The sequence below is a fragment of the Neoarius graeffei genome, chromosome 3, assembly GCF_027579695.1.
Source record: "Neoarius graeffei isolate fNeoGra1 chromosome 3, fNeoGra1.pri, whole genome shotgun sequence".
Lineage (NCBI taxonomy): Eukaryota > Metazoa > Chordata > Actinopteri > Siluriformes > Ariidae > Neoarius > Neoarius graeffei.
In genome coordinates, this window is record NC_083571.1 from 104587253 (window position 1) to 104600435 (window position 13183).

The following is a 13183-nucleotide window of genomic DNA, read 5'->3' on the forward strand; positions in this document are numbered from 1 at the left end:
TGGATCTAATGCCGCTTTTCCACTACAAACGCGGCTGAGTCAGGCTGAGCCGTGCCGTGCTGAGTCGAGCTGAGTGGGGCTGTTGGAGTTGCATTTCGACTACAACCGCGCTGAACCGTGCTGGCTGGAAGTGGGTGGACACATTGGGTGGAGTTAGCGAAAGTGGGTGGACGTCACGTGATGTCGTTAAGCAGCGCAAACAGTGACATCAGTGAGCTTTTAAGCGGTAGTCTCACGACCCGGATAGTAAACAATAAACATGGAGGACATGGAGTCGTTAGTGTTGCTGGTCTTGGTGCTGTGGCTTGTTGTCACCGACAATGCCAACAGATACTGGCAAGAGCGTATAGATGAGGCGAGGCTCATAAGGCTTCAGAAATTCTCGTAATTCTTCTTCTTCTGGGTTTACGGTGTTTACAGATCCCAGCGTGCTCGCGGGGTGTGTGTGGGCATGTGAGGACACTCCTCCTCACCAATCAGTGCACAGGGAAGTGTCTGCTCACGCCCCCAACCTCACTCGGCTCACTTTGGCTTGCTTCAGCCCTACTCCAAAACGGTGCAAGTTTGAGGGGCTAAGCAGGGCTGAAGCGAGCCGAGTCATGCTGTTTTTTGGTAGTCGAAACGCGAGCCGTGTCGGGCTGAAGTGAGCTGAAGCGAGCTGAAGTGAGCTGAAAAAGGGTAGTGGAAAAGGGCCATAAGTAACTCTAAACCAAAATGATACCTTATGATAATTAGCTTTTATGAGGGGCAACCAAAGGTCTTATTTCTCCTCTATCTACAGTATGTCGTCCACCAGGACGACCCACTGACTTTTCCATTGATCTCTGTCCATCATTGCAGTTCGCAGTTCTTGAGTGTTCGCTATTCCAGAGTCATTCAGTAGGTTGTCTATGGCTACATCCACACGACAACGGCAACGAGATGTTATTTAAAAATATGTGACTTGTCTTCGTCCTCTGTTGACTTTAGCTTTGATTGGTTTCCAGAGCGGTGGTGTCGTGGTTAGCACTGTCGCCTCACAGCAAGAAGGTCCTGGGTTTGAGCCCAGTGGCTGACCAGGGCCTTTCTTTCTGTGTGGAGTTTGCATGTTCCCCCCATGTCTGCATGGGTGCTCTGGTTTCCCCCACAATCATGCAGGTGGCTCTAAATTGACCGTAGGTGTGAATGTGAATGTGAGTGTGGATGGTTGTTTGTCTCTACACTACCATTCAAAAGTTTGGTGTCACCCAGACAATTTTGTGTTTTCCATGAAAAGTCACACTTTTATTTACCACCATAAGCTGTAAAATGAATAGAAAATATAGTCAAGACATTTTTCTGGCCATTTTGAGCATTTAATCGACCCCACAAATGTGATGCTCCAGAAACTCAATCTGCTCAAAGGAAGGTCAGTTTTATAGCTTCTCTAAAGAGCTCAACTGTTTTCAGCTGTGCTAACATGATTGTACAAGGGTTTTCTAATCATCCATTAGCCTTCTGAGGCAATGAGCAAACACATTGTACCATTAGAACACTGGAGTGAGAGTTGCTGGAAATGGGCCTCTACTGTATACACCTATGTACGGTAGATATTGCACCAAAAACCAGACATTTGCAGCTAGAATAGTCATTTACCACATTAGCAATGTATAGAGTGTATTTCTGATTAGTTTAAAGTGATCTTCATTGAAAAGAACAGTGCTTTTCTTTCAAAAATAAGGACATTTCAAAGTGACCCCAAACTTTTGAACGGTAATGTATATGTCAGCCCTGTGATGATCGGGCGACTTGTCCGGGGTGTACCCCACCTCTCACCCATAATCAGCTGGGATAGGCTCCAGCCTGTCCACGATAAGCAGTGACAGATAATGGATGGATGGATGGATGGAACATTATGCTCACAGTTTGTACGGTACGTGTTCAGTTCTGTCCCTAACAGAACTACACTTATGTAGTTCCACCTGTCCACCGCTAGATGTCACTAAAATCCAGTTCTCCACCAGTCCTCCAGTTCAATCCCACAATCCCAACGGACAGTTTGTATTTATTTGAATGGTGCTGACTTTGCCGTGTTGGTGAACATGCACTAAAGTGGCTGTTAATCCTTTTAATTTTTTTTTTCCAAATCAGCATCTGTCTAATATCGCATTTGGACGTTGTTATTAAAAATAGAAGAAACCTACGCGGCGTTTACAAAATGTAATGGTAAGGAACGTTTGAATATGAAACAGACTTAAAGGTGGCAAAGTAACATATGTTATTGTGCTAATGCTAGCTGTCTGAACTTAAGTCATTGCTTAGCAACTTGTTTCGACTGGGAAGTTGTCCGCGTTAGCTGATTTTCTGGATGGTGTGACGTTAATAATGATTACAGCTAGTGAAACGAACGCAGAGATGGTTATTCCGGTTGAAATAATCAGAAAAAAATAACTTTAGCTCGACTAGCTGCTAATTAGCTCGGGCTAGGAAATGAGCTGAAGGCCGGACTCCACTTTGACAGGAAGGTTTGGCTTAGCTTAGCTTAGCTTAGCTTAGCTGTCCTGGATTGTACTGAGGGACTTCTGTTTTTAATCCATGGCTGCTAGAACATAAACCCAGTGAATAAACTTTTATAGCTAAAAAAAAACAACTTTAGTTTTTTAAGGTAGTGTTTGTTAAGCTAATGTAAGAGAAGCCTCATTTGCAGTAAACGTTAGTTAGCTGGTAGGCTACTGTATTCCTTTCCTTCGTTAGCATTGCTTGCTATTGCTTATTTGACGTTGAGAACATTAGCTTCGTCAAATATATTCTAAATAATACAATCAGGGTACGCAAGCTAAAAATCACATTTAACACTTATTATCTTCAATATCAAAAGGCTTGACTAAATAAACTTGGTTGTTTATTGTAGCCCTGTGATAGCTCTATTTACCATGCAAAAAAATATTTGGTGATAACGTTATTTTTGTTGAATGTATGGCAATATATGTCACATTTAGCAAAATTACTCGTGTCATTTAGAAAAAGTGCTTCTTTTTTTTTTTTTTGACCACAGGTAGCTGCAAAAGGGATGCACTTTCTTAAATCATTCTTTATACCATAAAACAAATATTTGGTTCCATATTATTGGAAACATAGTTAAGTTTTAATGTTGAATGCCAGTAAGTTTTCAGACTATTTTGATCAAATTAGTATGTAATTGCGTCAAAAAAAAAAAAAGGCCTCTCCGAGACAGCTAATTTTTCAATATAAAATAACATATCTAAAATGATTATTTTCATCCTAAAATGTGGTCAAGATATTGGGACATAAATATTAGAGACAACTAACACAAAGCTTACAGCCTTATATTTAAAGGAACAGTCCACCGTACTTCCATAATGAAATATGCTCTTATCTGAATTGAGACGAGCTGATCCGTACCTCTCCGAGCTTTGCGCGACTTCCCAGTCAGTCAGACGCGCTGTCACTCCTGTTAGCAATGTAGCTAGGCTCAGTATGGCCAATGGTATTTTTTGGGGCTGTAGTTAGATGCGACCAAACTCTTCCGCGTTTTTCCTGTTTACATAGGTTTATATGACCAGTGACATGAAACAAGTTCAGTTACACAAATTGAAACGTAGCGATTTTCTATGCTATGGAAAGTCCGCACTATAATGACAGGCGTACTAACACCTTCTGCGTGCTTCGACAGCGCATTGATACCTTCACTCCTCTTCAGGCACGGCCAGGCGGGCGAATGCCCTGGTCCATCCGCCCTGTCTAAAAAATGGTACAACTCAAGCCCCATGGTAAAACTGGGACTTTGTCATTTTTTCAGCCTAAGGCCCATGATAAAACTGGGACTTTGTCATTTTTCCGCATGAGGCCCATGGTAAAACCACACTTCCAGGAGGGGCTGCCATCTGCCTCCCAAGCCGGCCGAGAGCGCTCCTCGTCGGGCACGGCCAGGCAGGTGAATGCCCTGGTCCGTCCGCCCTGTCTAAAAAAAAAAAAAATGCTACAACTCCGAGTGAAGGTATCAATGCGCTGTCGAAGCACGCAGAAGGTGTTAGTACGCCTGTCATTATAGTGCGGACTTTCCATAGCATAGAAAATCGCCACGTTTCAATTTGTGTAACTGAACTTGTTTCATGTCACTGGTCATATAAACCTATGTAAACAGGAAAAACGTGGAAGAGTTTGGTCACATCTAACTACAGCCCCAAAAAATACCATTGGCCATGCTGAGCCTAGCTACATTGCTAACAGGAGTAACAGTGCGTCTGACTGACTGGGAGGTCGCACAAAGCTCGGAGAGGTACGGATCAGCTCGTCTCAATTCAGAGAAGAACATGTTTCATTATGGAAGTACGGTGGACTGTTCCTTTAAGAGTTGTTTTACAATCAGGGTACAAAGTTTGTGTCACAGGGGTCCGAAATTGATTCAAACTGGTTCTTGTACCAGTTTTTAAGCGAAGGACAAGTTAAAGAACAGATTTCAGGTAATTTTTTGACGTGTGTATGGTAGTTTTGTGTAATCTGCTATAAGATGGGAAAAACAAATGAAGTGATTCTCGGAGAGGACTTTTTTTTTTTTGACAATTCAGAATCCACTACTTCCATAGTGCTTTTAAATATAAGGCTGTAAGCTTTGTGTTAGTTGTCTCTAATATTTATGTCCCAATATCTTGACCACATTTTAGGATGAAAATAATCATTTTAGATATGTTATTTTATATTGAAAAATTAGCTGTCTCGGAGAGGACTTTTTTTTTTTTTTTTTTTTTTTTGGACACAATTACAGACTAATTTGATCAAAATAGTCTGAAAACTTACTGGCATTCAACATTAAAACTTAACTATGTTTCCAATGATATGGAGCCAAATATTTGTTTTATGGTGTAAAGAATGATTTAAGAAAGTGCATCCCTTTTGGAGCTACCTGTGGTCAAAAAAGCACTTTTTCTAAATGACACGAGTAATTTTGCTAAATATGACACACATTGCCATATATTCACCAAGAATAACGTTATCACCAAATATATTTTTTTTTTTTGCATGGTAAATAGAGCTATCACAGGGCTACAATAAACAACCAAGTTTATTTAGTCAAGCCTTTTGATATTGATAAGTGTTAAATGTGATTTTTAGCTTGCGTACCCTGATTGTAAAACAACCCTTAGTTCAGTAGAGTTCCTGTTAGTACTTAAAGTTAAGAGCAGTAACTGTGTAGTATGAGAGTTACATGGCAGAACTATAATATCGCGATATTTTTGGTGATAATTTTACACAAACATAATAGGAACAACAGTCCCTGTGTCCGAAATCACTCACTTGTTCACTACTCCCTACTCACTATCTAGGGAATTCACTGTGGTGTAGTGGTTAGCACGGTCGCCTCACAGCAAGAAGGTTCCGGGTTCGAGCCCAGTGGTCGGTGAGGGTTTTTCTGTGTGGAGTTTGCATGTTCTCCCCGTGTCTGCGTGGGTTTCCTCCACAATCCAAAGACCTGCAGTTAGGTTGACGTGGGGCGGCCTTGGGCTGAGGTGCCCTTGAGCAAGGTACCGAACCCCTGACTGCTCTCCAGGTGCTCTGGTGTGGCTGCCCACTGCTCTGTGCGTGTGTTCACTGCTTCAGATGGGTTAAATGCAGAGGATAAATTTCACTGTGCTTGAAGTGTGCATGTGACGAATAAAAGGTTTCTTCTATATAGAGAGCTCATTGGTAAAACCTTATGGGTACATGTGGCTACTGCTTATAAATAAATAACATTGTTTTCTGATCCCATGTCCATACAGTAAATATTAGCATATATAGACCCCTTTCACTGACGTCACCCGAAACCGGAAGTAAACAGACCCTGCGCCATTTTGGAAGATCAACAAACTCGTGATAACGGCAGCGGTATGTGAACCCACGAGAATAAAGTGGAGTGGCAAACGACTTAAACAAACAAATCTGAGCTGTTTTATTTATGATTTATTGGCCCAACAGTAGACTTGAAAGAAACCTGTGTGAGACTTGGCAAAAAACTGTGGATATAATGGATAAGTCTGTGCATGATCTGCGGACACTTTGAGGTAAGCAAACGCAAGAAATTCAGATTTAAAACATGCTAAATTGGCCTCAAGTTGATAACTGTATGAGGAGCAAGCCTCCCAGACTTCTACAATTTAATAATAATAACTATGTGTAGGTTATTCTTAGTAACAGCTGTAATATCACGAACCAAGCCACTAACAACATAATTGTAAGCCTGTAGCCCTTTGTAGGCTTTCAAGTCATCAGCAGTGTAGGCACTGGGTGTAAACAGCAAATAGTTTACAATGTCTGGGTAGCAAACAGATGGCAGAATTGGTGTCCGGTCCTCCTTATGTATCTGACACGGAGAAATAATATAAATCGTGCTGCCTACCAGATTACAGTCGTCTGTTTTACTGTATCAGTACTAGTATCACTTACTATACTCATCAGTCATAGATTAGTCCAGTACAACATGACCAGCTTGCTTTTTTTCCATTTGACTGTCGCAAGTTTTTTTCAGGCTGGTACAGTCAAAAATTGAAAAAAGTTTTGGCCTACTAAACTAGTCATCGATTCTACTAGTGTATTAATTGGAGTCGACATGAAAACGTTCGGTAAAAACTTTAAACCAGTACAATCTCTTCTTCAAAGTTTCACCAAATGGTTTTATTTATGCAATTTAAAGCTCATAATACTGTATAACTTTGGTCGATTAAAAACGGAGCAAAAACATGGCTGAATCCTGAATGACTCCTGTTTGTTTAAATAGGGGACTACATAGGCGGCAGAATGTAGTTTCTTTTTCCCTGCCATGGAAGCGCACTTGTATACCGAGGAGGAAAGCAATTTGCATTACAGCCGTGAGGCGGCTCGACTCGGTTTTCCCTTTCAGGCGCTCTCATTTTCTGTTAGAATTTGGTAAAGAAAAATAAATAAATAAATAAATAAATATTATTTACCAGCTTACCGGGTCCATTAACATAAATCTGACAGCTGACAAGGTCGGGATATAAACGAACTTTTGCGTTAAACTGTGTGCTTGGATTCACATAATTTTTTCTGAGTCTTATCATATGGGTCAAACCCATCAATCACAGCCAGTTTCTCCACATACCGTGCCCTTTCTGCAGCTGGTAATGTACTCACATAACCCGAATTATCATCCATCGTGTCACTTTACTCTCGCTCGTACTTTGTTTTATATTGTGAGTGCATGTACTTGGTCTTCCAATATGGCGCCTAACAAAATCTCGCGGCGCGGTGACGTCATGTGAAAGGGGTCTATACATCTCATCTCATTATCTGTAGCCGCTTTATCCTGTTCTACAGGGTCGCAGGCAAGCTGGAGCCTATCCCAGCTGACTACGGGCGAAAGGCGGGGTACACCCTGGACAAGTCGCCAGGTCATCACAGGGCTGACACATAGACACAGACAACCATTCACACTCACATTCACACCTACGCTCAATTTAGAGTCACCAGTTAACCTAACCTGCATGTCTTTGGACTGTGGGGGAAACCAAAGCACCCGCAGGAAACCCACGGGGAGAACATATAAACTCTGCACAAAGAGGCCCTCGCCGGCCACGGGGCTCGAACCCGGACCTTCTTGCTGTGAGGCGACAGCGCTAACCCCTACTACTATTGTATCAACCATCATAAATGGCATGGCTATGGGTATCGCACATCAATAATGTTACACTATTGCTATTATAAAGCTCTAACTGTCCCACAGGACTGTGAAGCCATGTCTTAACTTTATAATTTGTACCTGATTGAAAAGCCCTTGTGTAAATTCCACTGATTAACTTCCCTCCTTGCTTTATGTTCCATTATTGCCTAGACTGTCTGATTATGGCCACTGGGAACGATGCAGAAGTCCACAGGCTCAAGCAAGCCAAAGCCCTTGATCTTTTCAACCACAGAAGTGCTCCTGGAGATGAAGAGAACATGAGGGAGGTGAGTTCACAAAGCCCATAGAGAAGACTACAGATAAGGCTGCGTTCACAAGGAATTTTTGGTACCTACTAAAAGCGCACCTCTTGCCATTGACTTCAATGAGAACTGAGTGTTGATGAACGTTTGAAGGAACAGTCTCCCTCCAGCATGATGACTGTGTTGTCAGCTGATAGAAAAGGGTCTGGGTGGGGTTTTCAGTAGCCTCTTTTCTGCTGTAAGGCCAAACAGCGATGGTTATGGGGAAACCATTCCTATAGAATGTCCATGTTACCACAGTGAATCTCAAAACACATGGAAATCACGTACCATGATGTACACTCTCTCAGATCCTCTAGCCATAATCTTGTTCCTCACACTAGACTCTTTATCCTGGGTGGCAGGTCCTTCAGTGCCATGGCCCCCAAGCTCTGGAATTCCTTTCCTCAACCCATCTGTGATTGTTCTTCCCTTCCTTTCTTCAAATCTCATCTCAAAACCTTTCTGTTTCATGAACACTTCACCACCACCACCATAAACTCACCACTCTTTAGCAACTTTTTTGTGTGTGGTGTTTTCTTTGACCTATGTAAAGCAACCTTGAGTTTGAGAAAGGCGCTATATAAATGTAACTTATTATTCACCGGCAACATCAGTCGCGGGTGACCATGGTCTGTTCCTGGAGTAGTGGCTTATTGTCGGTGCTGGTGCAGTTCCTGTTATGGATGTACAGGCTAATATGGGACAAACATACTCTGCCACAGTTACCGCACTTGTAGACAGGGTCAGTAGGTACAGTTTGTTTGTTGTTTTGGCATCTTCTTTTGGGTTCTGCCTCAAGCCAGAGTCTCTCCTCGCCCCTCCTTAGGCAGCGGTTGAGTTCTTGTGTCCAGCGACAGCAATCCTGGGCAAGGCTTTCCCATCCATCAATGTCCAGATCGAGGGCCTTCATGTCTCTTTTACAGACATCCCTGAAGCGAAGTTGAGGGTGGCCTTGAGCTCTCTTGCCTGTTGCAAGCTCTCCATACAGTAAGTCCTTGGGGATCCTGCCATCTTGCATTCTGCAGACATGCCCGAGCCATCGAAGGCGACGTTGGCACAGCAGAGTGTAGATGCTGAGTGTGGCAGCACGCCTGAGGACCTCGTTGTTTGTTATATGGTCGGACCATCTGATACCCAGAATCTGCCTTAGGCTGCGCATGTCGAAGGTGTTTAGCCTCCTTTCTTGCCTGGAGTACAGGTTCCATGACTCGCTGCTGTAAAGGAGGGCATTGAGGACACAAGCTCTGTAGACAGTAGGGCTGTAACGATACACCCAACTCACGATTCGATTCGTATCGCAATTTTTGACCCACAATTCGATACGCCCACAATTTTTTTTTAAATGTTTTTTTAAAGTAGTAAATTTGACTTATTAACATTTACTTACTTACATTAACTATTTAATAACAAATAATTCAGACCACTGCAGAGAACGAGTAATATGTATGCAAAAATGAACAAATGTATATCCAAAGATTGTTTTATTTCTCAAAATAATACTGTTGAGCCGGAAGCTCTGTTTTTTTCGGTTCTGAAAAAGTCATTTTTCCAAATCGTGTAAATCCATTAAGATTTTTTTTTGGGGGGGGGGGCTCTCTCACTGTCTCACTCTCATAGGGCCAATGATTTTCTGTGATCGCGGAAAACAGATGGAAATTACGGAATTTTTATGGTGAAGCATTGCTCGCATGTCAAAATGTAACTGCCGCAGAAGGCTTCCGCCCAAGCAGACATGCCTTCAGTGTTGCCAGATATTGCTAACGTTTTCCACCCCAAAATATGTTCAAAACCAGCCAAAAAGCACCTAAACCTGCCCAATCTGACAACACTGCATGCCTTTCCGGTCAAGTGATTGTGATTGGCTTGTGGCACACCTAGCCAGCCAATGAGCTGCTTGTTTACAGATTCGCTCCCCGTGTCGCAACCAGAATGGCGACTGCTTAAAAGAAATGAATGCTCTGCCAGTGGCGAGTGTGGACGTTGCGTGACTCGCAGAAGATTGTCGCAGGTCGGCGAAAAAACAACTTACTAATAGATATAAAAAAATAAAAGTAATTTAAGTAAGTTTAAAATGTAATTTAAATAAAAAGTAAAGTATTCATAAATTGAAGTTTGGAAGCGCCTCCTGTTTTTGGGCTGAGGAGAAGTTTGAAAGGGTGTACCGCGATTCTGCCTTCTTGTATCGCGATACGGATCGTGGCTCTGCGTATCGCGATTTCGATTTCGATACGCATATTGTTATAGCCCTAGTAGACAGTCGTCTTTTGTCTTCAGGGTCAGCTTGTTGTTGTTCCAAATAGGGCTGTGCGATATGGGAAAAAATTAATATCCCGATACATTTTCTCCATTTCACGATATGCGGTATATATCTCGATATATTTAAATCTCCTCTAAAGGACCCCATGAAATCTAATGTTTACTCTTTACTGTTTTCACTACAATCCCTGCAGATTAAATACCATTCTTGGTTAACTTTACAGGTGGTTTTCAACAACACATTTTAAATTTTCATGTTAGTGATTAATCACAATTGAATTGAAATAAGACTATTTTTATTCAACAAAGATGTGGCACAAACTGCAAAAACAATCTTGAAAATTGCAACAAAGGGGCAATACACTACAGAGCTGCTCAGAGCTCAAACCAATAAAGTGCAAGCTCAACACTGAGAGACATTTAGCCTAAATAAGAAAAGCGCTCATTCATTAAATTATTTTAAAAAATAGATCTCCAAGCTATTAACCTGACTACTGAGAACCACTGGAACATTCACAATAGAGAGAGAGATTGAGGGAGAGAAGAGAGAAATCTGCAAAACAATTTTTCTCTTTGCACACTTTTGAACTGAATGTTTTCTGGCTCTGCCTCTCAGATGTGTATTGCCTTCTCTGTAACATGTCTGTGACCAGGCAACTCATATTTGGGATCGAGTGTGTTTTAGTAATTTTTAGAAGCCTGTTTTTTCCACTATACTAATTGGGATCATGTCTTCGGCAATGAAGTTAGTGATTGCATCCGTTATAGCTCTCCATCTCTGACTCATTTTCTCATATGGGGTGGCTTTGGAGAACGAGGCCGCTATGGTCATTTGTTTAGCTTGCGGGGGGTTAGCTCGTGGGCAAGTAGTTCGGAGTTTAAAGGAACAGTCCACCGTACTTCCATAATGAAATATGCTCTTATCTGAATTGAGACGAGCTGCTCCGTACCTATCCGAGCTTTGCGCGACCTCCCAGTCAGTCAGACGCAGTCAGACGCGCTGTCACTCCTGTTAGCAATGTAGCTAGGCTCAGCATGGCCAATGGTATTTTTTGGGGCTGTAGTTAGATGCGACCAAACTCTTCGGCGTTTTTCCTGTTTACATAGGTTTATATGACCAGTGATATGAAACAAGTTCAGTTACACAAATTGAAACGTAGCGATTTTCTATGCTATGGAAAGTCCGCACTATAATGACAGGCGTACTTTCCATAGCATAGAAAATCGCTACGTTTCAATTTGTGTAACTGAACTTGTTTCATATCACTGGTCATATAAACCTATGTAAACAGGAAAAACGCGGAAGAGTTTGGTGGCATCTAACTACAGCCCCAAAAAATACCATTGGCCATACTGAGCCTAGCTACATTGCTAACAGGAGTGACAGCGCGTCTGACTGACTGGGAGGTCGCGCAAAGCTCGGATAGGTACGGAGCAGCTCGTCTCAATTCAGATAAGAGCATATTTCATTATGGAAGTACGGTGGACTGTTCCTTTAAGAGACTCTTCATACTGTACCGGGTGAGTTTTCAGCTGATGGAACATATTTGTAGTGCTGCTGCCTTTCGTGATGACAGGGTTTTTTTGCACACTTTACAAATTGGCATTTGCTGTTCCACGTCCTCCTCGCGATATCCAAAAAATGCCAGATGACTGACCATTACTAGTTATTTTAGGAACCAATTCGTCTGCTTCCGTTTTTAATTTGTCGCTGAAATTGACAGAGCTTGCACGGTAGCTTATGCAACACCAGCGATTGCATGAACTGAGTCAGCGCTGTAAACCGGAACTAGGAAATCTTCCCGCTGGCAGTGTTGCTAGATACTGCTGACGTTTTCCAGCCCAAAATATGTTCGGAAACCGCCCAATCTGGCAACACAACCGACACTAGAAAATCTTCCCGGAAGTTCCTTTCAGCACTGAGATGTCGCCTGGGATTGGTTGGCGAGTGCGTGACGTTATTGTTTTCTTTACCCTTAGGCAGCCTCTCACGTTACTGCCTGAGGGACAGGGGAGAAAACCACCATGCAACAAACACAAGTCGGAAGATGACCATAAAATACTCGATAGTTACGATATAATAATTTTATGTATCGCACACAGAATTTTCAGCGATATATCGAGTATATTCGATATATCGCACAGGCCTAGTTCCAAACCTGTTTTTTGAGCCTGGCAAATGTTGAAGCTGCTCGGCCAATCCACCTACTGACTTCGGAGTCCATTGAGAGGTCATCAGTTGCTGTTGAACCAAGATACGTGAACTCCTTCACCACTTCTAACTGATAATTACTTTTAGTGATGGTTGGGGGTCTTTCAGTATCCTGACCCATGATGTGTGTTTTTCTTTAGGCTGATTGTCAGTTTAAAGTCTTTGCAGGCTTGGGAGAAGCAGTTGAGGAGGTTCTGAAGATGCTCCTCCTTGCGAGCTGCCAGGGCAGCATCATCTGCAAATAACATGTCTCCAATAAGAACCTTTCAGATCTTGGTCATTGCTTTCAGTCTAGACAAACTGTAGGGTTTTCCATCTGATCTGGTGTGGAGGTAGATTCCTTCAGGTGATGTTTTAAAGGTCTGCTTTAGCATGACAACAAAGTAGATGCCAAAGAGGGTGGGAGCAAGTACGCACCCCTGTTTGGCTCCACTCATGACATCAAATGCAGTTGATGTTGACCCATCAAACTGGACTACTCCCTTCATGCCTGTATGGAAAGACTGGATCACTTTCGGCAGCTTTTCTGGACATCCAGTCCTTTTGAGGACTTTGAATAGGCCGTCGCGGCTCACAAGGTCGAAAGCCTTAGGCCAAGTTTACATTAGACCGTATCTGTCTCGTTTTCTTCGCGGATGCACTGTCCGTTTACATTAAAACGCCAGGAAACGGGAATCCGCCAGGGTCCACGTATTCAATCCAGATCGTGTCTGGTCCGGTGCTGTGTAAACATTGAGGATACGCAGATACGCTGTGCTGAGCTCTAGCTGGCGT

At 42.6% G+C, this 13183-nt stretch overlaps 1 protein-coding gene across 6 annotated transcripts in view; it reads left to right on the forward strand.

Moving 5' to 3' along the window:
• The first annotated feature begins 2012 nt into the window (after positions 1-2012).
• The window catches only part of katnbl1 (katanin p80 subunit B-like 1), a 50013-nt gene continuing 38842 nt past the window's right edge, over positions 2013-13183 (forward strand). For 2 of the 6 annotated variants that reach the window (XM_060917827.1, XM_060917831.1), the window contains exons 1-2: positions 2013-2184; positions 7808-7923. In XM_060917827.1, coding sequence (XP_060773810.1) covers positions 7819-7923 — 105 coding nt within the window. In that variant the 5' untranslated portion in view covers positions 2013-2184; positions 7808-7818. Of the gene's footprint in view, positions 2185-5486; positions 5502-5738; positions 5845-5934; positions 6021-7807; positions 7924-13183 lie in introns of those variants that run through there. The other 4 variants (XM_060917828.1, XM_060917830.1, XM_060917829.1 and 1 more) reach the window with 4 other exon arrangements.